The sequence below is a fragment of the Eupeodes corollae genome, chromosome 2 (assembly GCF_945859685.1).
Source record: "Eupeodes corollae chromosome 2, idEupCoro1.1, whole genome shotgun sequence".
Taxonomy (NCBI): domain Eukaryota; kingdom Metazoa; phylum Arthropoda; class Insecta; order Diptera; family Syrphidae; genus Eupeodes; species Eupeodes corollae.
This window is the reverse complement of record NC_079148.1, coordinates 71,544,086-71,571,379: the sequence shown is the minus strand read 5'-3', so window position 1 is coordinate 71,571,379 and position 27,294 is coordinate 71,544,086. Positions and strand designations below refer to the sequence as shown.

Below are 27,294 nucleotides of genomic sequence, written 5' to 3'. Positions count from 1 at the left end.
TCTAATGTCTAAATTAATCTCATAAAAATTCTCTTGAAAGCCAAGTTCATAATAAAAACGACAGACAAACGACTTAAGATGATTTACTACAAATAAAAAAAGGGTTACAAGTTGGAACACATCACATCAAACGAACTTTCTTGATTTTCACAGTCCAACTTTGTGGTAAACTTCGTGCACTAACACCAGTGTACACCGAAACGTTAGATACGTCGAGCTTTTAAAAGCCTTATAACCGGTTTTACGGTATTATGTGTCCTACCATTTGCAAAACGTAATGTAGCTTCAAACTTCGGGCAAGGAGACGAAAGTTGACCTAAGTTTAGGTACACTTTTTTAATTTAATTTATTATTTTTATTTATAAATTCAAGAACAGAAAAGAATACACTGATGCTACAAACAGATTTTGAAATAAAATAAACAAAAATGAAATGATAAAAAATCTATAGTACTGTTATCGTGATACATAGATACGAAAGCGGCACCTTACGGCTACGGACTACGGCCGACCGCGACGCGGCGAATTGGGCATTTTCAGAAGACATAAGAAACTTACTACCAAAAAATGTCCTTCAATTAATGCTACTCTATTGAAAAGTTGGCTGGAAAGTTTATCAAGGAAAATATACATATGAAGCTATCAAGTCAAGTTCAATGACACTTATGTCAAAATGACAGCTGACCATGTTTTTTGTTCAATTAAAAGCTGAACTTTATTACTTCCATTTAATGCTTAGTATAAAAGGGTTCGTTGTCAAACTTTAAAAGGAATAAGTAATATTTCTTTACAATACAAAATACAAGTCCCAAATGGCTTTTACCTTGCTTAAGGAGTGTTTTATAGACAATAATATTTTTGGTGGTTTTTGCACCATCAAAAGTAGAAAGTAAAGGTTAGTGAAATAAAGTTCCGAGTTTAAATTGTTTGACTATATAGTTGCATTGGTAAAAATGTATTATTACAGAATGCAGTTGACTGCGTATGAAGTCCCTTACGCTATCCAAACCTGCCCATTATCACTTACTCTCTTAATGACATATAGTTATCAGCTGTCAAAGCGCGACAAAATAGAAAATAGGTCTCTTCGGGTGTTGAGCTTAATCTAATATATTTACGATCTTAAGCAAAGCTTTAGGGTAACATTTCAAATTACCTCATAAAAGTCCATTCAATAAGTCAAAAATCAGCCCTACTGAAGGCGTTGTTGTAGTTTAGGTATTTAACTAAGTACAGCCGATTATTAAATCCGTCAGTGAAAAAATGTTCCAAATATCTGAAAACCATTTGTGTTGCAAATGTGCACCAAAATTTTACTTATTCCTAAAGTTATTCAAGTGTGCATATTTATGACTTTCAAAAGGTGTTAAGGTCTCTATGCATGAAATCGTAAAATACAAATTGAAAAACAAGATACGTCCACAAAAAGAAATCGAAAACTTAGAAATAGCTTTTTGCGTATAGTCACTTATATTTTTCAATGATAGCTTAACATCCGTACCCGTCTATCGATTTGACTATAGTGCTTGATTCGAAAATAATTTGTTTGTTGCTTTTGTAGTTTTTTTGAGTTTTGTTAAAGTTATTTTTCTAATATAAAAACGTTAACAACAAAATTAAATTTAATTCACAAGATATCGATAGTCAAACACTAATTTTTACTAAGTTTTTGAAGATTTTAATTTTATTTTAACTTTAATCCAAATAACGTTAACGTCAGCTCGAATATTTTATAAACAAAAAATCATTTTATCTTTAAATAATTTTGAGCAGCAAAGAGCAAGGTTTTGGACATCTGGTAAACATTGAGAAAAAGCGAATTGACAGTTTTTTTTTTACAAAAAAAAAGCCTAGCTAAAACTTAGTAAACAATTTGCTTAAAATAAATTTTATCTTACAGAAAATATTGTTTTCGTCATTCAGTATTTTTTTTTTATAAAAATCCAACAGTAAGTTTTTTCATAGAAAAATAAAATCTACAAAAAAATAGTACGCACATTTGGCAAAAATTGATGTTTGGTTCTCAAGAGCTAGTGAACCATAGAAGATATTGATTTTTTCGCTACGTGCTTTGCTACGCATAGGCATAGTAATAAAAAAATGAGTATTAAGTTCATTTATTCAAACAAACAAATATTTTAAATAGCTAGCTATATCCAAATTACCCAATTGATATATTGTTTATATTTTATTGATTAAAAACAAAAAAAAACTCTTACTTTGGTGGGTCTATATGGGTAAGTCTAAAATAGTTGGATAAACAATATTTTTAGTTTGTCCATTTTGAGCATGAATAAATAAACAGTTGGGTGTACCAACTCTGGAACAGGTAACATAAAGTTGGCCATGTGAAAAACATGATTCCTCCAAATTGACACCACAAACGTGAAGTGTTTGCCCTTGGGCGTTATTTATGAACATCGCAAATGATAAACGCAATGGATGTTGTAACCTTTAGAATTCAAATGGCATACCAGTTGGAATCATAGGGCTACTCGGTATCCAACACACTTCTCCTTTTGATTTATCAGTGATTAACCAAGATTGTAGCTTCAATCAAATTTGGCAATAGCTTTTTCACTGCCAATCTGGTGCCATTACACAGTTTTGGTGTATTAATGTTTCGCAATAATAAACGGTGATTTTTTAAGAGCTTGAGAACTTTTTTAAAAAAAAATAACACATAAAATTTGCAAAATCTCATCGATTCTTTATTTGAAACGTTAGATTGGTTCATGACATTTACTTTTTAAAGATAATTTCATTTAAATGTTGACCGCGGCTGCGTCTAAGGTGGTCCATTCGGAAAGTCCAATTTTGGGTAACTTTTTCGAGCATTTCGGCCGGAATAGCCCGAATTTCCTCGGAAATGTTGTCTTCCAAAGCTGGAATAGTTGCTGGCTTATTTGTGTAGACTTTAGATTTGACGTAGCCCCACAAAAAATAGTCTAAAGGCGTCAAATCGCATGATCTTGGTGGCCAACTTACCGGTCCATTCCTTGAGATGAATTGTTCTCCGAAGTTTTACCTCAAAATGGACATAAAATCGCGAGCTGTGTGGCATGTAGCGCCATCTTGTTGAAACCACATATCAACCAAGTTCAGTTCTTCCATTTTTGGCAACAAAAAGTTTGTTAGCATTGAACGATAGCGATCGCCATTCACCGTAACGTTGCGTCCAACAGCATCTTTGAAAAAATACGGTCCAATGATTCCACCAGCGTACAAACCACACCAAACAGTGCATTTTTCGGGATGCATGGGCAGTTCTTGAACGGCTTCTGGTTGCTCTTCACTCCAAATGCGGCAATTTTGCTTATTTACGTAGCCATTCAACCAGAAATGAGCCTCATCGCTGAACAAAATTTGTCGATAAAAAAGCGGATTTTCTGCCAACTCTTCTAGGGCCCATTCACTGAAAATTCGACTTTGTGGCAGATCGTTCGGCTATTCATGATGAAATGTCAAAGCATACTGAGCATCTTTCTCTTTGACACCATGCATGAAAATCCTAACCTCAAAAAAATCACCCGATATAATCAAAGAACCAATTCTCAGGATCAAGCAATGCGGTGGTACACCAGCCGGTTCCAATGAATTTAAAAATTCAATTGGATAATTCATTACCTCATCTTGATTCATAACACTGTCAATTGATTTATATGTCGTGACTACACCTGTAAGTTCCGCTTTAATTTGAAAATCAATGGCATTGTTATGAATGTTTTTCGACGCTAACATGGTACGTTCTCTCAACCAATCATGATTTCTGTAACAATTGTTTTGATAACTCATGGGCAGTTTCATCATTATGTAGGTGAATACGCATATTAATGTTCATTGTCAGTTTTCGTAAATAACTCCAAAGAACTGATGACTTCAAACAGGCGTTTATTTCATGAGTAGGAGTTGATCGAGGAATGACAGACAATGTTTGACGAAAGTCCCCTGGCAGCAATATCAAAGCACCACCAAAACAGCTGTTGATTACCGCGAAAATCATGCATTTTTTCGATTAAATGCTTCTATTGATTTTTCCTGCTCACTTTGCAATTCAAAATCAAAAAAATCATGTATCTCACGATTTGGTTCGGTCATACCCAACTGTGCTAATGTTTTATTTACAATCGTTAGGCACATATCATATCAATTTATTATTACAGCTTCGTTGTACATTTCCAAAGTAATCAACAAATCGGGATTTCTTTAAGTATAGTACTAATTGTTTGTATATGGGAGTATAGAAATAGAAAGATGTTGATTTTACACCTTTTCAAGATTTTTTTTTTAATTTTCTCTACGTACAAACCTTCTCTGGACTTCAAAAATTAGCCAATTCGGTAAAGCTAACATTACAAGGAAAAGTGGCATCGATTTTTATATAAAAACTTTTTAGAAATGCATCTAAAATTAGTAGAATTGGTTTTCGACTTAAAATCTCCTTAACAAAAATAGACTTTGAAATCAAAATATTATATGCAAAATATTGTTGGCAATTTTGATTTTTTTAAGAATAATTCAACTGACAACTTTTTTAACAAGAAAGGAAACAGCCACTAAGTTCTCTTGAAAATCATGTTTGCATTTTTGATGTTGTTATTATTAAAACAAAATTTATTAGTTAAAACCTGTTATGGTTCTTGAGATATACATAAATGATATCTCTGACGAACTTACGTATGGACGTACAACCTCATACTTACACACACACACAGCGATCTCTCTTACTGCGTTTAATTTAGATTCTAGGGAACTTCAATTCAATAACTTTTCAAACAGAATTTTTAAAATAAAAATATATGAAGTATTTATATTTATATTCAGATTTATATTTATATTTATTTTCATATTTATATTTATATTTTATATTCATATCTATATTTATATTTGTATCAATATGTAATTATTAAGTTTATAAAAATATAATTTTTAATCTGATATTTGTTTTCGAAATTTTCAAAAATATGTCAATACCCTTAAATTGAACTTAATGCTTCTATGTAATTTAAGATTCTCCAATTTTCCCTAATACTTTTGGTTTGAATGTTATAAATTTAATTTACATTTTTAGAACCCTCCAACGGCCACCGATGAAACTGCCGCCTCATATGAAGGTGATATCACCGCCTAGAATTGAAAATCCTTCACTCACACCATCATCACAATCTCAAAATGGAGGCAATAATCATATGAATGGACAGGCGATGACAACGACATCAAATCCATCACCACCGTCAACGACAGTGACACCAACTCCACCTGGTGCAACAAATACTCAAACAAAATCACCTCCTCCTCCATCAGCGGTCAGTATGGGTTCTTCTCCCCCCAAAGTCGGTACTCCTCTAATGAGTGCCAATAATAATTTATCGAACGGAGATGACCAAGATTTGCCACCACCACCGCCACCAGCGTTAAATGATGAATCAAATTATGCTGTGACTGAACTTTAAAAATTAAATAAATTTTAAGCTTAAAATAAGACCCGATCGAAAATATTATTATATAAATATGTAAACACACAAAAACCATACATAATAATATTTTACTGCTGGTAAGATTTCAAAAAACAAAACAAACAAATATTGAGTGCATAGATTTTAAAACACGCCCGCGTTTATCCTAAATTGCTGCTTTGGAAAACACAAAAAGGGCTTAATTTTTTGATGATGAAAAATGAAAAATAAAGGATGAAGGATAATTTTTGTTTCTATGAAAATTGCAAATTACGCTACAGGCTGATCAAATAATTATTAAAAAAATTAAAACTAATTTGCAATTTAATGGATTCTTTAATTATTATATGAAAATTGTGATTTAATCGATGAGTAAGATATTGGAATACAAAAATAAGAATCAAAAGAAAACACATTACTCGTGTGTGTTTTTGAAAGGGGGGTGGGATAAATAGATTAAAAACTTGTATAGATGAGAGCTAGCTTTTTATGTTAAATTTCATGAAAATGGCATGAAAATGTTTGCTAATTTATTTTGAAAAATTATTATAAATGTATATTATTTTAGGTAAGATGTGATTAGGGTCTTCGATCTATAACTTTAGTGGATGTAACAATAAAAGTCAAGGAGTTCTTTGTAGGCTAAAATTATCTTAAATTTAATTTCAACTACACCTGGATGACATGGTGAGGTATACCTAGTCGTGATATTTGTAAGTTCTGCTTAAATTATAAACACCATAACACAAGCACTTACAGTATTTTGTATTCATTGTTATTTCATTTAATTGGCCAAATGGTTGGCTTTAATGCAAGCTGTTAAACGGTGTAGTAATCGACCTATAGTAGGACTCACTGTTTCAACTGATATGTTTGACACTTTTTCCGGTAACACTATCTTAAGAATTTGAAAATTCCTGTGAGATGTCTTTTAGACTTGCTCTCCAATTCCGACCACAAAAATCAGTGTTGAGAGTTAGAATATCGACTTCTCGATAGCCTATCTTAAGCTTCTCTTAGATCAACGATATTGTCCCTGAGGCAATTTTGTGTGTAGAAGAATCCATCCATGTATCTCCATTGAAAAGGGTATTTTTTAAGACCAAACCCTCCGTTTTCACATTTATTTTCAAAAACGCTTGATGAGACACAGCAACGCAATGATGGTTACGTTTGACAATAAAGGCTTTTTGACTCTTTCTGCAAAGCGTCGATAGCCCCTCATGTGTGAATGCTTATCAGGATTAAAATAGATCTGGTGAATCTATCTTACTCTCCGGACGTTATTTTTCCTTTCCGAAGGGGTTTTAGTGTATACTACGACATCGCTAAAAACACTGGTCGACAAGGTTTTCTCACTGCCAATAAAATTTTTGGAATAAGTTTTGGATGGTTTAATTCAAATCCGACTTCAAAAATAATATATCAGTCAGGTTTTTTGAGACATTCGAAAAACATCAACATTAAGTTGAAATATTTATATTACATCATATAATATTCAAAAAATCGAAAAAACACTAAACCATTTATGCTAAAACAGTTTTCAACAATTTGTCTAAACAATTTCAACATAAAAATAAGGTTAAAAACGGTTATTTTTAAAACTTGAGCAAATAGATTAAGTCGTAAACGTATTTTTCAAAACTATGAAAGTATCAATTATTCAAATTCGCATCCTTGTTCTTCTGATGTGGACTACCAACAGCAGCATTGTCAAATGGGTAATCAGAAACCGAAAACTCGAAAACGCAAAGATGTCTACTGTCGCAAAGGCGTAACCATGCCCCAATGCCTATATAAAAGGGTGATACTTGCATCGAGAAGACTGACAGCTTTAAATTCTAGGTATGTGAAGCACAAACCACTTGTGATCACATATTCGACAAAGCCAAAAATGCTGTTAAGTGTTTAGGTTTTCTCCGAAGATGCAAGAAGTTTTTAACCCTTCTGATCTGGGTATAATTTATAATGCCTATATTTGTCCGTAACTCTAGTTCAATTCCCATATCTGGGCATATGCTCCAATAACCAACTTGAGTCTCATGGGCAGAACTCAAAGAGAGCTCTAAAAATGATAGTGTCCCGTGGTATAACTGAAACTTTTGTATCGCTTGAGCAACGTGCGTCGTAAGGTTTAATGTTTGTCAATGCTTTAGTAAAATAGCCAGTTGCATTCCTTCCCTCAAAGAAGGAATAATACCTGCAATACCTGCTCTTCAAGGGATACTCATCAGTTTACCTTGTAGCTCAATTTCGCACGTACTGTAAAACACAGAGATTCTTTTTTCAGTCAAAATACTCGAATGTGGAATGGTTTACCAGACTCAATATTTAAAAACATGATGTGGTAGAAAAATTTAAAGGCAAAATTCGCATTAAGGACATCTTAATATCTTGTTCAACACAATTTCAAAGAAAGGAAGAAAAACAAATTCCAAAAGTATGATCGGAATACTATTTTGAAACTCCTCCAACTAACAAGAGAAGAAATAAAGAAAAATTAAGTAAACTTTTGTAAAACTTTGTTTTAACTTTTGATACAAAGAACTCTAAGATTTTGAAATTTAAAATATCCCTATGACTCTTTTCAATATATTGTATAAGCTCAAAGCAAAATTTTGTTTGCAATGTAAATAAAATTTGTAAATTAACTTGAAAAAAAACAGGAACGGGAAATGCACAATATTTGTCAATAATTAAGTTGTACCTACATAAATATTAAATAGTAGATAAATGTCTTGTAATCTGCTTTCTCTTTTTGTTTTTCTTTCTTTTTGTATGCTAAACTATCTCCTGTAAAATATTTTCAACATTTCGATACACCCTGTATGAAAAAAAAATATACTTAGATGTACAGTGGTGTCCTTGGTTAGGTAAATTATTCAATGCAGTCTATAAAAATATACATTCAATGAACGTTTAACATTATAAATATACTATATTTATAACGAATACATTTTATAAACATACAAATTATTAAAAAAAAAAACTACTAAAACCAAACAAATAAATAAAAATTAGAAACTAAGATGGTAGAACAAAAACATAAACAAAATACTAAAAAAATATGCTTCGTAGATATAAAACTGGAAAATAAAAATAAATTTAAAAATAATTAATAATATTAAAATGATATAAAAATATATAGAAATACAACTACCTATATAAGTAATCAATAGAACAAAAAACAAAACTAATGTAAAATAGAAGAAAATATTGTAGTGATCAAAATATTTCTACTAGATATTCCTACTACTTTAACTGACAACTGCCTACACATCACACAAATATATACAACATACAATTTTTACAGAATAAAATATTTCCTTTTATATTTTTATTTATAATTATATTAAAAAAACACACTCCATTCATAAAATAATATTATACGAGTATAAACAAACAACATGGTACAGACATATTTTTTAAATCCATTAATAAGGATTATTCAACTCACGTTCGTGGAAAACAATATAAAAATATTCATAGAATTCAAAAAACCATTAGCTAAAATTAAGGGATAAATTAAAGCATACACACAGGAGTAAGATGATACGAAACCAAAATTATTATGGACTAACCGGGAACAACATCGAAATTTTTTATATAAACAATTTTAAGGTATGCATAAAGTTTTCACAACAACAACAAAACCAAAAACAAACACATAACAATTTCATTCAAATTCATTTTAAAATACAAACTTATAAAATTTTGTTTCATAAATTTTAAACAAAAGACAACAATTAAAGCAATAGTAGAAATATCCTTTTTCAAGGAACAACAATTAAGTAGACTGGTATAAAAATTATAAAACAAAACAAGAAAAAACAAATTTAACAAAAACCAAATAAACGTCAATAAAAAGGCAAACAACTTTTATCAATATATATGAACAAATAACAAACAAAAAACAAAGTGTTAAGAAAATTTATACAACACAAAAAATGAATTAAATTTACTCTTTAATTGTACATAAACTAAACAAAAACACAAAGAATAAACGAAATAAATTTGTACATTTTTATTTAAATTTTTTATATTCGCTTATAAATTCAGTGTTAAATGTTGTAATACTTAGAAACAAAATTGTAAAAACAAAAAAAAAAACAAAATGCCATTAAATAATTTTAAACAAAAAACAAAAATTAATAAAAAGTGTATGTACTTCAAAACAATTGTGAAATGTTTTATGTCTGTAGATGTTTGTTGTTCTTTCATTTTTGAATTTTTTTTTATTTTTAATTTTAATTTGTTATTTTTAAAGTTTAACTTATACAATGTAAACTATAATAATTCGTGATCAATTATTAAAAAAGAAAATAATATAATTGGTTATATATCTAATAATAATGTAAAGTATAAATAATAATTATTATTATTGTCTATCTACTTTTTAGAATTTAATATTGACTCTTCTGTTCATATCGATGTACTCTTAGGCTTTTGTTTAATAATTGTGATTTATTTATAAACTTTATTAGACATATACATTATATACGACTACGCGCATATATGAAAAATATATATTTACAAAATAATACAATCTGAAATTCGATTTGTAAATTGAATGAACATTGAACATTTATTCTTAATTTTATTATTGTATTATGATAAAGTGTTTACTAATGCAAAAAAATATATATATAAATATTATTATATATGACAAATATGTTGAATAATAAAAAAATAAAATAACTTAATTATTTTGTAGTTTATGTTTCGTTTATCTATAATGTGATAAAGCATGAATCTTAAGGCCTTCTTCAAAGCTCGATCTAACCGTTTTAAGTCCCTTATGAAAAATGAAAGACTGATTATCTTCTTCTTAATCAGCCCTATTGTGAGTTTCACGTGAAAAAGATTCCACGCTGAAAAATCCCTTTCTTCAATTCGCCTATTGTGAGTTTCGGGCGAAAAAAAAACTCATGTTCGAAAGACTTCCCTTATTGGGAGCACTCAATTCGGGCGGAATGAAATGTCATTTGGTGCTAAAATTTCCACTTAGCTTTTAGAGGTGAACAGAAGAACAACAAATTTTACAATGCAAGTTATTTATATTAATTGTAGTTGCAAAAAAAAAAAAAACGAAGTACCTAACTTTATTGTGTGTTCTATATGTAAGGACCAAATCAATAAATGAAATTAAAGCGATATGCTGCTAAACCAAATGCATCAGGACAATCCTGAAATCGCAAGAGGTTTTGTCAAAAAAAGTTAAGAAAAAATATTCATTTAGTGAATGTGTTGGACTTTTTGAAAAAGCTCTTTTTTTGGTTGATTTCAGTTTCATATATCATTTCTCGCCATAAGGGTGAGACATCTGTATATTTATTATCTATGCTAATAGGACACTAAAATTCTCTCCCGCTGAAGAAGCAGCCGTATTCCAGTTTGTTTGTTTCTTCAACATCGTTTGTGTTAAATCTACCCAAAAAGAGAAGTTTCGAAAATATGGAAAATGAAATTCAATTTAAAGATTTTTTGGACGAATTTGAAAATGATGAACAACATAACCAACAGAGTGCTGATGCTATAACCTATTCACTTTCTGATCCTATTCAAGTCGTAACTATTCTTGCTTCAACCAGTCAAACCACCAAGAAAAAAAATATTTGCAAAATGAGTACCCAAGAAGTTGTTATGGAGGAACTTCAAACGCATAAAGAACTTTGTGACAAAGTGGGTGAAGTAATATCCATCATGAAAGATCATAACAAAAATATACAAAATTGTATAAAAATAACTTTACATTTTCTTTTTATTGTAAATTATAAATTACTTCTTTTTATTAATCCTTGACGATGTCCAAACAAAAATACAATGCACTAGGGTTGTTCGTTTTTTAGAAACGATTGCTCACATACCAAAAAACGAACAGGAAAATGATGAATATCCACTTGCGCAAATATGTTTTTTTAGTGGTGATAAATTGATTGATGTGGTTTTAAAAGTGTGTTGTCGCACGCAGTCCAACAGGAAATTGCGGGCCTACGTAAATTTCATTGCGTTTTTATATTCAAAAAGAAATATAGGTTCAGATTTCATTCTTTGTTTTAATCAGAGATGAGGAAATTTATTGCGAACTCAGTTTGCTGAACACGACAACTATTCGAATTGTCAGTTCTAATGCGAAGTGAAATTCTATTTGGGGGAAACTCGCAATAGCTTTTTAAATGCGGGCGAACAAAAATATTTCGGGTGAATGATTTTCCGGGCGAAGCTCACAAAAGGCTGAATATGTATAAACAAAAACGTATCACGTTGTTTATTGGCGACGAATAAAATTAGTACACCGTGTGCAGTTTGATCCAACTTGAAAGATAGGATAGCTTAAATCTCAATTTATGATCGCAATATATTGCAAATTATTTGTCTATTATTTGATTATTATCTGTTAGATCCAAACGATTCCAACTGATGGTGACATCTGTTGACTAGATTTTGTAAGTATTCAATAGATTTCGCTATGTCAAACTTCCAAAAGTTTTATATAAGCTACAATTTAATAACATAAACACTACGAGAACATGTTGCTGAGGCTAAAGTATATATTCGATTTATGTTTTAGTAAATGAAAGATGGTAGACATGTGCATTCAAGAGGACACAAGCGTCCACAGGTTTTTCTCAAAACCCACCTCTGTCTATCAACTCCTACTCTCACCTCCCCGCGGTGAACATCGGGTGCCTAGTACCTCAACTGGAGATTGGGTTCCAACCCCAGTGGAAAGTTGTTGGGGGCAGCAAACGAGAGAGGGAGGGAGAGGTGTTTCCACTAAGGCACCTCTCCTTATCCAGGCGGCAGCGGACGAATTCTCGAGATAGAATCAACGGTGGCGTCTACAGTTCCAGTAAGGTCGAACTACTTAGTGAACACCTTATAGGGCTTCTTCGACATATTCGGAGCCCAGGCCTGTAAGGAGCGGTTCATCCGGCTCCCCTTCCTTGGAGTTATACTAAGGATCTGGCCCTCCAGGTTGGGGGTTGTGCCGTCGGGGTGACTTCCTGGCCACGTAAAAACATCATAGTCTCGAAGCAACAACAAGCCTCGGATACGGACGGATTCACTGTTGACAACCCACGCAAACGAAATAAGGACAACGAACTTCGGATATGTACGTGGAATGTTAGGTCCCTTAACAGACCACGTGCAGCCGAACAATTAGCGGAAGCCCTAAACTGCTGCAAGGCAGATATTACAGCCATCCAAGAAGTGCGATGGGATGGACCGGGTAAACGCAAACTAAAAGACTGCGATATCTACTACGGCGACTGCTACGAGAACAAAGACAGCGTCTATTTGGGTGTGGATTTGTTGTTGGAACAAGGCTCAGGCAAAAAGTCTTGAGTTTCAACAGTGTGAGCGAGCGCATCACGACAATCCGCATCAAGGCTAAATTCGCCAACATAAGCCTAATATGCGCGCATGCCCCAACAGAGGAGAAAGATGAAGACACCAAAGATATGTTCTTCGAGCTCTTGGACAAGACATATGAGCAGTGCCCTGGCTATGACATTAAAATTGTCTTAGGAGATTTTAATGCCAAGCTAGGAAAAGAAGACATCTTTGGTGGCATAATCGGGAGATACAGCCTGCACGACACTACCTCCGACAACGGATTCAGGCTGGTCGATTTCGCTGCGGGGCGAGACGTTCTGGTAGCTAGTACGCAGTTCACGCATCTTAATATCCACAAGGGGACATGGAAATCTCCTGATCAATCAACCGTCAACCAGATTGACCACATTGCGATCGACGCACGACACTTCTCCAGTATCCAGGATATCCGAACATTCCGAGAGGCCAACATTGACTCGGACCACTACCTCGTTGTAGCCAAGGTACGGCTACGGATATCCCGATCCAAGCCAAACCAAGGAAGTACTGTGAGAAGATTCGACGTTAGACGGCTACAATCGCAAGAGACTGCCATGTCCTTTTCCGATCGAGTCTCTAATAACCTCCTAAGGAGTCCTATGCTTCCTGCATTAAGCATTGAAAACCAGTGGCAACATTGCCTTGCAGCCATCAGAGATGCCGCCTCTGAAGTGCTAGGTTTCACACGGCCACCACAGCGAAACCCCTGGTTTGACGACGAATGCCAGCAAGCTCACGCAGCGAAACAAGAGGCATACAAAACGGCGCTGCACAAAAGGACGAGAGCTGCTCGCGAGCTCTACGAGCAGAAGAGGAGAGAGGAACACCGGCTTCTTAGACGGAAAAAAAGGGAGCATGAGAAGCGCGCGATCGAGGAGATAGAGGGATGTCACAACAGGAATGAGGTTCGTAAATTTTACCAAAAGGTAAAAAAAACCTCCCAAGGGTACCAGCCACGAACCGAAGCCTGTAAAGACGATCAAGGGAACATCGTAGTAGAACCACAGTCGATGCTGAGAATATGGAAAGATCACTTCTCCAAATTATATAACGGCGATGACGAACCGAATTCCGCTGTAAGGGAGATAGAACCACTCAACCTCGGCGACGCAGATCAACAATTCCGCCTACCCGACCTTGACGAAGTGAAGATAGCTATATCTAAACTTAAGTCAAACAAAGCTGCTGGAGCTGACGGCATCGCTGCCGAACTATTCAAAGCAGCAGGCGATGACTTGGTAGGGAGCATGCACCAACTCATCTGCAAAATTTGGTCGGAAGAAAGCATGCCCAATGAGTGGAATCTCAGCATAGTGTGCCCGATACATAAGAAAGGAGACCCTCTAAACTGCGCCAACTACAGAGGCATCAGTCTTCTTAACATTGCGTATAAGATCCTCTCTGCCGTATTATGTGAACGTCTGAAGCCATTCGTCAACAACCTGATTGGTCCTTATCAGTGTGGCTTCAGACCAGGAAAGTCCACTATCGACCAAATATTCACACTACGGCAGATCTTGGAAAAAACCCAGGAGCTTCAAATCGATACCCACCATCTCTTTATCGATTTGAAAGCCGCGTATGACAGCATCTATAGGTAAGAGCTCTACCGAGCAATGTCTACTTTTGGTATCCCTGTCAAACTTATCCGTTTGTGCAGAATGACGATGGAGAATGCACGCTGCTCTATCAAGGTCGGAAAAGATCTTACCGATGCATTTGATGTCAAAAAAGGTTTTAGACAAGGCGATGCATTGTCATGCGACTTCTTCAACATCGTTCTGGAAAGAATTGTGCAAAACTCAACCGTCAACGCTAGAGGCACAATCTTCCAAAGATCCATCCAATTACTCGGATACGCAGATGATATTGACATAATTTTAAGATCAAAGCGTGATGTCAGTGGAGCGTTTCTGAGCATTGCGACGGAAGCGAAGAAGATGGGTTTAGTGGTCAATGAGGGCAAGACCAAGTATATGCTGTCATCAAAAAAGGACACTGAACGACGACGTCTTGGACAAAACGTCACCATGGACAGCTATAACTTTGAGGTAGTTAAGGACTTTGTCTACCTAGGCACCGCTATTAATGCAGACAACGACACCAGCGCTGAAATCAAACGAAGAATAACTCTTGCAAATCGCTGCTTCTTTGGACTTAGAAGGCAATTGAGAAGTAAAGTCCTCTCTCGAGCATGTAAAATCACCATCTATAAGACACTCATCATCCCGGTTCTCATTTATGGCGCTGAGGCCTGGACCCTGTCAAAGAAAGATGAGAGCGTCTTAGGATGCTTTGAGAGAAAAATTCTTCGGGCGATTTTTGGTCCCGTACGCATAGATGGAGAATGGAGGAGAAGATATAACGACGAGCTGTACGGGCTGTACAGCGACACTGACCTAGTTAGCAGAATCAAAGTCCAACGGCTTAGATGGCTAGGTCATGTAGAGCGGATGGACATCAACGCTCCAGCCCGGAAGGTCTTCGAATCCAATCCCGAGGGACGGCGCAGTAGAGGAAGACCGCGACTCAGGTGGCGCACCCAGGTGGGAGAGGACCTCAACCAACTTGGCGTGCGAAACTGGAGACAGCTAGCTAGGGACCGAGCTGGCTGGAGACGCTTGTTGGTTGAGGCCCAGGTCCGCCCCGGACTGTAGCGCCACCTTAAGTAAGTAAGTAAGTAAGTAAATGAAAGAAAGTGAATTAATTATTCAACGGCAAACGTTTGGTCATCAAAATTATCACCGGAAATATTCTGGAACCAACCATTTGAACTGGAAAATTTAAAGGAAAAGTGGCAGTGGTGCCCCGTATTCAAATTATACAGTCAGATTCTACAATACCCTTCAGATCGTTACAATTTCCAATTCGTTAAGCTTTTGCCATGTGTATATAAATAATAATGGAAATCCATGTTTTTCTCATGGGCAGGTATATGTATGTTGCATGTTTACGTGTAGGAAAACCGTCGAACCTATGTGTTAGGAAAACACAGGTTAACCAAAAATATTGTGAACCGATTGGTGCTTTATCAAATTGAAATTAAATGTATGTATTTATAATTCTTACTTACTTACTTACTTAAGGTGGCGCTACAGTCCTGTGTGAACTAGGGCCTCACCCAACAAACTTCTCCATCTAGCTCGGTCCCTAGCTAGATGTCTCCAGTTTCGCGCTCCAAGTTGGGTGAGGTCACCTTCCACTTGTGCGCGCCACCTGATCCGCGGTCTTCCTCTACTGCGCTGTCCTGTGGGTGCGGATTCGAAGACTTTCCGGGCCGGAGCATTGGTTTCCATGCGCTCTACGTGACCCAGCCATCTTAGTCGTTGGACTTTTACTCTTCTTGCTAAGTCTACGTCGCTGTACAGCCCGTACAGTTCGTCGTTCCATTTTCTCCTCCACTCCCCTTCGATGCATACGGGACCGTAGATCACACGAAGAACTTTTCTCTCGAAGCGACCCAAGGTGCTTTCATCCGCTTTTGTCATGGTCCATGCTTCTGCACCGTATAGCAGGAAGGGGATGATAAGGGTCTTATATAGCAACACTTTGGTCCCTCGAGAGAGGACATTACTACTCAATTGCTTTCTTAGTCCAAAGAAACAGCGGTTAGCAAGAGTTATTCTGCGTTTGATCTCAGCTGGTGTTGTGTTCTGCGTTTACAGCGGAGCCTAGGTAGACGAAGTCCTTGACTACCTCAAAGTTACGTCTGTCGATTGTGACGTTTTGACCAAAACGTCGGTGTTGTATGTCCTTTCTAGGCGACAGCATGTACTTTGTTTTGTCCTCATTAACCGTTAAACCCATTTTTGCCGCCTCTGCCTCAATACTCACAAAAGCCCCATTGACATCACGCTGAGTTCTTCCGATTATGTCAATGTCATCAGCATATGCCAGTAATTGGACAGACTTTTGAAAGATAGAGCCTCTAGTGTTGACGTGTGATCTCTGCACTATTCTTTCAAGCACGATGTTAAAAAAATCGCATGACAGCGCATCACCTTGTCTAAAACCTTTTTTGACATCAAAAGGTTCTGTTAAGTTGTTTCCAACCTTTATGGAGCAGCGTGAATTCTCCATGGTCATCCTGCACTAACGGACGAGTTTGGCAGGGATGCCAAAACTAGACATGGCTCTATACAGCTCGTCCCTGTAGATGCTGTCATATGCGGCCTTGAAATCGATGAAAAGATGGTGGGTGTCGATTTGGTGCTCTTGAGTTTTTTCCAGGATCTGCCGTAATGTGAATATTTGATCAACTGTTGATTTTCCTGGTCTAAAACCACACTGATAAGGACCTATCAGGTTGTTGACGATGGGCTTTAGACGTTCACATATTATGGCAGAGAAGATTTTATAGGCGATGTTAAGTAGACTTATTCCTCTATAGTTGGTGCAGTTTAGCGTCTGCAGAAGTGGTCCTTCCATATCCTCAGCATTGACTGCGGTTCCACTATGATGTTTCCACTTTCGTCTTTGCAGCCTTCGGTTCTAGTTTTATGTACCTGTGAATTTCGTTTCACCTGTTCATAAAACTTTCGAACCTCATTCCTGCTTTTATACCTCTCAACATCTTCGACCGCACGCTTCTCATGCACTCTCTTTTTCCTTCTGAAAAGTCGGCGTTCCTCTCGCCTCTTCTGCTCATAGAGCTCACGAGCCGCTCTCGTCCTTTTATGCAGCGCCGCTTTGCGTGCCTGTTGTTTGGCTGCATTTGCCTGCCGACATTCCTCATCAAACCAGGGGTTCCTTGTTGGTGGCTGTTTGAAACCCAGCACATCAGAGGCGGCTTCTCTGATTGCATCTTGGCAATGTTGGCACTGGTTTTCGATACATTGTGTTGGCGGCAGAGAACTTCGAGAGAGGTTACTTGTCACTCGGTCGGAAAAGGATTTGGCGATCTCTGGCGATTGTAGCCGTTCGACGTTGTATCTTCTCCCAGCACCTCCCTGTTTTGCCTTGGTTCTGGAAATCCGAAGTGCTACCTTGGCTACAACGAGGTAGTGGTCCGAGTCGATGTTAGCTCCTCGGAAAGTTCGTACATCCATAATGCTGGAAGCGTGTCTGGCGTCGATCGCAATATGGTCAATCTGGTTGACGGTAGATTGATCTGGAGAAGTCCAAGTTCCTTTGTGGATGTTGAGGTGTGGAAAACGCGTACTGGCTACCATGACGTTTCGCCCCGCAGCAAAATCTATGAGCCTGAATCCATTGTCGGAAGTGTTGTCGTGCAGGCTGTTTTTCCCGATTATTCCACCAAAGATGTCTTCCCTTCCTAGCTTGGCATTAAAATCGCCCAGGACTATTTTAATATCGTAGCTAGGGCACTGCTCATATGTTTTGTCTAAGAGCTCGAAGAACATATCTTTGGTGTTGTCGTCTTTCTCTTCTGTGGGGGCGTGAGCGCATATCAGGCTAATGTTGCCGAATTTAGCCTTGATGCGTATGGTCATGAGGCGCTCATTGATGCACCTATAGCTCAAGACTTCTTGCCTAAGTCTGGCTCCAATGACGAATCCGCATCCAAATAAGCGCTGTTGGTTTTCGTGGTAGCAGTCACCATAGTAAATATCGCAGTTTTTCATTCTCTTTTTGCCCGGCCCATCCCATCGTATTTCCTGGATGGCGGTGATATCTGCTTTATATCGTTCTAGGGCCTCCGCTAATTCTTCGGCCGCACGTGGTCTGTTAAGGGACCTAACATTCCACGTGCGTATCCGAAGTTCGTTGTCCTTTATTCGTTTGCGTTGGTTGTCAACAGTAAATCCGTCCGTATCCGAGGCTTGTTGGTGCTTCGCAACTTTGAAAGCTTTTACGTGGCCAGGAAGTCACCCCGACGCACAACCCCCAACCTGGAGGGCCAGATCCTAAGTATAACTCCAAGGATGGGGAGCCGGATAAAACCGCTCCTTACAGGCCTGGGCTCCGAATAAGTCGAAGAAGCCCTATAAGGTGTTCACTAAGTAGTTCAACCTTACTGGAACTGTAGACGCCACCGTTGATTCCATCTCGGGAATTCCTCCGCTGCCGTCTGGATAAGGAGAGGTGCCTTAGTGGAAACACCTCTCCCCACCTCTCTCGTTTGCTGCCCCCAACAACTTTCCACTGGGGTTGGAACCCAATCTCCAGTTGAGGTACTAGGCACCCGATGTTCACCACGTGGAGGTGAGAGTAGGAGTTGATAGGCAGAGGTTGGTTTTAAGAAAAAACCTGTGGACGCTTGTGTCCTCTTGAATGCACATGTCTACCATTTGAACATCGTATTTATAATGCATAATAATAAATATTACCGTTAAATAACATAAATAAATTGGGTGGCTCAACAGTCCGAACTAGGGCCTAGTGACTGACAAATCTCAACCATTCCTGTGTGCAAAAACCGTTGTCAGGGATTGAAGATCGTGACAAGAATTACTCCTGGAGAATTTGTCAATTCCTCGCAAGAGGCAGTACACGTGAAAAAAAAATTATCGTTAGAAGATTTTAAACCATCCGCCTTACCTACCTCATTTATAAGTTTAACTGTCACATGTTATTTACTAAAAACGTTATAATATTCTCATATGTTACGAACTTTAATTAAAATAATAATCTATTTCAAATTTAATTCTATTGTATCGATCTTTGCTTTGCATAAACTGTTCTAAAATTTGCATCAATAGTGTTCGAAATATTTCCCCTTCAAATTCCAAACCATCAAATTTTTATACCAACTTTAACGTTTGTTCGTAAATAATAATTTTATTCAAATAATGTGTAACGGTAGTAGAAAATCAGTCATGACCATGTTTTTTTCCGCAAAGGTGAATATTAAACTGTTGTGCCATCTCCATTAGAGATGATCGACAGTTATGGACTATTGCAGAGTCCAGAGATTCGATAGCTGCTTGAATTAGATGTTGATATACGTTTTCTTTAAGCCAAGGTGAGACTTCTTTTATTGCCAAAAGTTCCACCTGAAACACGCTACCATCACTGGGAAAACGAAAGGAGAGACTTAATTTCAGTTGTTCAGAGAACACAACTCCACCAAACCCTTCACCATGGCGGATCTAGAATTTCAATCCGGGGGGTGAGGGTCACACACTTCACATATACACGAGTTTTTGTGAACTTCTTCAAAGTGTTCTCTAATGGTTTGTAAAGGAGGCTGACAAAATTAAAATAACTTATTGTGTACCTTAAACTTAAGCATTTAAACCAAAGGGTATAAATAAGCCATTAGTTCAACGAAAGTTCTAGAGCATTGAATGCTCTAGATCTTAAAAGTTTTTGTATTTGATAGATAATAAAATTTGAAAGAAAAAGAAATTTAAAAAAAACAAAATGGAACAGATAACGAGTTTCGGGAATTTAAGGCAACTTTATTTTTTTAAGTTTTCTCGGAATATATAAAATTAGTTATCTCTTATTAAAGAATTTTTTTCTAAGAAAATAAATATTTGCTCATCTGAGAAGAGAAATATTAAAAATTTTAAGAATACCTTAAAGATTATAACAAAGATTTTTGGTGATTATCGTTAAATTGAAATAGGGCTGGATTTCCACTTTGCACTTTTAACCACAAAGAGTGTACTTTGGAATTGATTCTAAATACTTAAGAGTTAAGGAGTGGCCGATGTTGTTTTTAACGTTCTGTGACGAAGCTTTGAAGAGGTGTAATGTAAAGTAGGGTATCCAGGGGCGCAGATAGGATCGTGCGAATGCGATCCGTTTACACATAGGAAAGCTTAACGTTGGACTTTATTTAGTTTGTAGTGGTTTATAGCCTTTTCTAAAGCAATTCACAATACTGCCATACCGTACAATAAAATCGGTCTGATTATCAATGTGAAAAACCAATCTTTGGAGTTGTAAGCTTTATTTATTAACAAAAGCTTTTTTGCAAGAAAAGGGAGCTACAGTAGATGTTTAAACACTTTCTTTTATATTACGTTTACAAAATCTAAAACCACCGATAAAAATATGGATTTTGATAATCTGTATTTTTAAAATGATACTAAAATACGTTTCTGTAAATAATGTAAATTATCTTGAGATTTCATTTACCAAGGTAAATATTACGATATCGGAGGAAAGACAATAAAGTTTTTTACCTAATGCCTGTGGCCTTCAGAGCTCGTTTAAACATTGACATACTAGATATGGACTGATCAATGTCACACAAATTTATCAACTTTTATAACAAATGGAGAATCCAGGGGGTCATATGAGCCATAAAATTCATACATTTTAGTTGTACATATAAGCAAAGATTTCATCTAGTAACGAAATGCACAAAAAAAGTGGTTTTGCGTGTCAAAAACAACTAAAATATTTTGAATAATCTTAAAAGTATTCACAAAATTTAAAATTTCGAAAAACTTTATAAAACTTAAATTTTTCCGATGATTGTTTAAATCTGAAAATCGAAAGAGAAATATTCCGACAGTAAAAAAAAGTCAATCTTTATTTGGGTATTTCCTTTCTAATACCAAAATTACCGAAAACAAATATTTTGCACTTTTTATTTCGAAAGCGAAATGAAATTTATTACTTACGGATTGAGGATTCCGAATAAGCGGATTATTTGTACATGGGAACTCGATTTCGAATGTCAAAAGCTTTCTAAAACGAAAAATTTGTTTTTATATCTAATGTGATAACGGAATTGATGGTGTAAATTTTTAAAATGCAAGTTTTTTTGAAAATCTTAAAATCTTGGTGTGTATTCCATCGATATGCAGGCAAAACAAAAGCATTTAAAATCCCCAGATGCCGACCGATGCGGGATGTAGTAGGATGGAAAAAGGTTAGTTTAATTGCCAATTGTCTGGGACTGGTGGTGTAGCTTCTAAATAGTGTCCATTCACTCCTTCAGAGAATTCATTTGCTCAATATGGACGAATCCTTCGGTTAACTCGTCGATTTTATTCAGCATTTACACCAGTGAGATGATAGCAAGTCTGACTCAGGCAATAGCATACGCTGACGACCTAATTGCGTACACAACGGCACCAAATTGAGGTTATCAATACACTTTTGTTGGGTGACTTCGACATTCAGTAATATGGCGATGACTGGAAGTTAAAAATCAACTTTCAGAAATGGGAAACTATTCTGTTCAGTACTCTGCTGTATGGAGCTTCAAACATTACTATTCTCCAACACGTTCTATACAACAGAGTCAACATAAACAGAATATATAATTTCTTTCCAAAGCTAGGTAGGAATCTTAGTTTTTGGGGCCACGTTTAAGTGGCAACATTCCAATTTTGACTTTGATCAATGGTGACGCCGGCAGCCGCGCCGGCCGCCCGTCCGGTCTCACAGACCGGGTTTTTCAACTGAAGATTTTTCGAAATGTGTTACTAATATTTCGTGTTTTAAGATATTCAGATGCCTCGGGGAAAAAAGGAGCGGAGGCCCCCTCTTCCCAAATTATTTTCAAAATAAAGTAAACCATTTTTTTCACTCGAGTTTTTCAATAAATAATTTACTGTGAAACCAAGTATATTTCTTTTAGTATTGAATAAACATACATATACATAAATACAAACGGAAAAAAGAATTATCTGAAATTAAATTTTAGGGTTAACGAACGGAACCTTTCAAACTTTCTTCGCCGAAAAATCGTTTTCAATGCTCAGGAGAGAAAGCTTCGATAGACGGATTTGTCCCATCGTTATGCGAAGCCTATTTTTTATAATTTACATTTTTGAAAATGAGCAATTTTTTACCATCAAAACTAAATACATTTTCAATGCAGAGGTTTGGGAATGTAGCTCTAAAGTTGTGATTTTCGAGAATTTGGTAGTAAAATAGTTCCGGCGATTGATCAATCAAATCAAAAATCAAAAAAAATCAATTGAGTCAATCAAAGACACAAATTAAATCAACTCATTAGCAAGACTAGGCTCTAGGCTCAGATTGCACATTTTTAGGATCCATCTTCTCGATGTGATTCAGGAATCCAACTCTACAGCTTCATAGGCATGCAATCTTTCAGTAAGAGAAACAGATAGCTGGTCAATCATTAGGATAAAGGCGGATACTCTGTTTTTTTTTTACTGGATGACAGATTTGCGTCTTGTGCCTTCCCGTAATCGAGCGCATTCAACCTCAATTTTCTCGTTCTGGTGCGGGTGCGTGAAGCTGTACATATTCATCAGTATGAGATATTTTTTTTGCTGCTTCCTCGTATTTATCAAAATCATTTCGTTTGAATTCCACGAATGATTTCAATGATTCTAGTGCAAGCATTGCCGATTCAAGAATCATTTTCATGCAGCATCTTGTTTGTAGCGTTCAAAATATCATTCCAAAATGTTGCAAACAAAGCCATTTCGAGACCACTCATTTTCTGTAGAAGGTGCGTTGCTTCATTCCTCACGATGTCTTTTTGCTCTTTATTAGAAGATATGCTGGTAAGAGCTTCTTTGATTTCAGAATAACCTTTGACTAAGGCTTTCGTAGTTTCAGCTCTCAAAGACCAACGAGTGTCGCTGAGCTTTTTCAAGACTAAAAACTGGCCGCTTTTCTTCTCCGATAATTTCTCTATCAGAATTCAGTGCCGCTCTGAACTGGCTGTGAAAAACGTGTACAGATTGTCGAGGCACGGAATCCCCAACCTCCGAGGTTGCGGCTAAGTACCACCCGACTCAGCCATTAAGCGATTGGGGTACCGTCAAGATGGGTAGTAAATTGGAAGTGCTTCTTATCAGGCCTTTTGATATTTTGATATTTCACTGAGTGCCTGATTGGAGTGAACAAATATAGATCAATGATTTCTGTTATTTAAGATTAATATAATTAATCACCCTTATTTTGAGATTCGTTTTCGATTGAAAGTTATTCGAATTCGAGAAGATTTTATTTTGAGATTCGATCGATTCGAAAATTTGCTGATTCAATCGAAAGTTCATTTAAAAAAAAAAACTAAGTAAACTTTTACTTTCGAGTGATTCGAACCAAATGTCATTTTTGTGTCGTTCAGATATTTTCTGGTGAATAGCTGAAGAAAAATGTAAGTTTTAACAATTTTTATACGATAAATAAACGAAATTAGTTATATTGACGATTTTTTTTTATTTCATGTGCCCTTTCACATTCAAATTGGACAAATAGGGAACAAAAAGAAATCCTGATAAGGTTCATGGAGGAGAATCCGGATGTAGCGAAGGGTTTTTCTGTAAGCCGTATAGATGGTGACCGGTTTTGGAGTGATGCTGCCGTGAAGCTCAATAGCCATAGGCCTCCATCTAAAGACGGTGCTACATGGAAAAAGGTTTGTAAATAAAATAAGTGAAGTAAAAGATACAAAATTTTCGTGTTCAAGGTCGGGGCTGATTTCAAAAATAAAACTAAAAAAAAATTAGTTGAAAACGAAACAAAAAGGAAACAGTCCGGTTTCAACGATAATAATTTAATTTCATTATCAGAATTTGAAGAAGCTATAGTTAGAATTACCTCGCTAAGCCAGTCTGTGAGTGGAATCAAGGCCAAGGTATTTGGAGTAAATCAAACTCGTATTGAGGAGCCTGATGTGGCAGAAACGGCATCAACATCAAACAATAACATTTCAATGACCTCTATTAATGAAGATGAAGAACATTTGGTGGAGAAACAGCGATCTCAACGAACAAAGAACGACACTCCGGTTCAACTGCTTCAAAAGAAAAACGAAGTCTTTGAAAAGTTTTTTTGCTGATTTGTGTTCTAAGCTGGGCGAAATGAAATACGAGTTCCATCGTATAAATAGAAATTGGCAGAGGACCGAAGACAGACAAAAACAAATATACGAAGAAAATCGTCGACACAATCTCGCCCTGGAAAACATAATGCTGCAGAAATTAGAGTTGAAGAAAAAACTCATAGAGATGGAACTTGGTAAGTTCACCGAAAAACTCGTCGATGCATAGTTTTTTTTTTGAAAATCACACAAAATGAAGAAGTACCTACATACATATGGCTGTTATTAGTGATTTAATTTTATTTATTGTTTTATAAAAGAATGTTTTGTTTTAGTAATGTTTTTTTTTGTTTGTTTTTTAAATTAAATAAAAACTTAAAATAAATTTAAAATTGTCTGTTACAAAAATGATGGATAATTGATTAAAACAATGCATCGATTCTGTCGCGAACGTTTTGAGCTTCGTTTAAATGTGTATTCTCATTCTCATCAGCATCCTTATTCTCATTTTATGGTCACAGATCTATCAAGATGAAAAATAGTATTCCACAAACTTATAAGAAAAATATCTTACTTACTATCATAACGTTCAAACTGTGGAATCCTTTTCTATTGTAAAATAAGTGTCTCAGTTCCAATGCAGGAGATTTAATGGCAATGTGCGTTCCATCAACGCATCCTATTACTCCCGGAAAGCCAAATTTTTCGAAGAAATGTAGTCTCATTTCTTCCTTTTCCTCATGGTTTAATTTAAAGTTAATCCATTTTGTGCCAAGTTTGACTTCCAGTTTATTTAAAACTATTTTTATGCACTTGGATACCGATGATTGGGACAACTTAAGTGTCGCATCTTTTCCGACTCCAAATTGGTAGCCTCCTTCGGCAAAAAAGCGCAAGGTTGAAGCTAGCATTAAAATGGGCGGTATGGACAAAGAAGTTCCCCCCTGTATCTCGATGAAAAGCTCATCGAAGACATATTTAAATGCCCGCTTATTGAGGCGAAAGTTCCTCACAAATCTACAAAACAAAATCAATTTAGTCACCAGGATTTATTTTTGCAATAGAAAAATTTCACATCAATTTTAAAGGTACTTACTTTAATCGTCAAACTCAAACGGATTTGATGCGTCCATAATCCTTCTTCTAAGAGCATGTTCTCGTTCTTCGCCATTAGAATTAAGAAACAAAACTATTGCCATTGTTTACTTTCTCCAAAATAAGAAAAACTACATCGATTTGAAGTTTATAAACTTTGATTGTTTTCATTTCAATTGAAAGTGTGACCATGTGTGACGAATATACATAACATATTAAACGGTATAAATACAACATGAAAATTCAACGTTAGTTGAAAAAATGTTTAATTTCATGTCTTGAATGTTTTTCTTTATCACTTTACTTTATTTTTCAATTCAGAAACTGTTAATCTGTGACAAACTCTGAATTAAAAATAAGACTCTTCGAAAATAAAAATTTAGTTTGGTCACACTAAATCAAATCAAAATGTCAAATCATTTAGAACAGCTGATCTCCAAAATTCATTTCGGTTCATTTTCTGCAATGAATATTTTTCATTCGAATCTCAAAATAAACAAAATTCATTCTCAAAATAAGCATGAATAATCATGGAGGCCCCGGGACTTCCGCCCGCTTGCCCTCCCCTCAATCCGGCCCTGCTTACAGAGTACGAACTACGTAATCAAATTCGGAACGAAAATCACTTTCGAATAGAATTGACTTTCGAAACGAAATACGGAGTAGGCCCCTGAATTTAATAAAACAGATTTCTTACAACATGAATTCAAAATTTAAAGTGGAACACGAGAAGAATGAATCAAAAAAATTAATAAGTTCAAATGAAATTTAAACAGATTCAATTGGTTTGTTCTAACGTCGTTGTTCTTTTTGTAGTTTTTCTGAAAATATTCTTTTGTTTTCAACTAATACCAGATCTCCTTTTGAACATAAGAAAAAATACTTCACAATTTGAATTCAGAATTCAAGAAAAATTGTTACTTGTTTTAAAAAAAATAACACAAAACTTTTTTTTTAATTTCATCATTTTATTGTGCAAATTCAGCAATAGAATTGTTTTATTATTTTTATTATTAAAAATGTCTACATAATTAAACTAAAAAAAATATTGTTTCTTTTTATTCTTAACACACTCTTTTATTTTTGTATTTTGTTGTAATGCTATAATATAAATTTATTCGACGAATATCGTAATATAATATTGCATCAAATTGAAAAAAAGATTCTTAATAAATTAAAAACAAAAAACGAAGTGGTGAAAAATATCAAAGTAAAACAAAAATAATTCTACATAAAACAAAATAAAAAAACGGTCATTTGTGTATAAATTCTGTGTTAGTTTTTTAATGAAACAAAAACTACTTTCTAGGTTCGCGTTGGAATTAAGGATTTTGGCTGGTTGTTTTATGTTTTTATATTAAGGGAATATTAAGTAAATATTAGATTACACAAATTACTTCAACAATCAAAATATATTTTTCGAAAGGAAATACTCATAATACAAATTAAAAAAACAAAAAAATAAAGAAAAAAACACAAACATGGTTAACAACACCAAAAATACATACTACATAATTCTATAATTCGTTAAATTAGAATTTTGTTAGCATAAATAAAAACATAAACGTCACTTTGGAATGAATTTTCGTTTAAAGTTAAATTTTATAAATAATACAAAACATGTTAAAGATTTTATTTCATTTCCACTTTTATGGAATATTCATTGCCTTTTCGCTTGCGCTATATAAAACAA

General features: G+C 35.4%; 1 protein-coding gene across 1 annotated transcript in view; it reads left to right on the top strand.

Annotated features, from left to right (window-relative positions):
* LOC129945028 (protein tweety) overlaps window positions 1-7,057 on the top strand; it is a 31,892-nt gene extending 24,835 nt beyond the window's left edge. Inside the window, exon 8 of the mRNA XM_056054688.1 lies at window positions 5,071-7,057. Coding sequence (XP_055910663.1) covers window positions 5,071-5,452 — 382 coding nt within the window. The 3' untranslated portion in view covers window positions 5,453-7,057. The remainder of the gene's footprint in view (window positions 1-5,070) is intronic.
* Window positions 7,058-27,294: the final 20,237 nt, after the last annotated feature.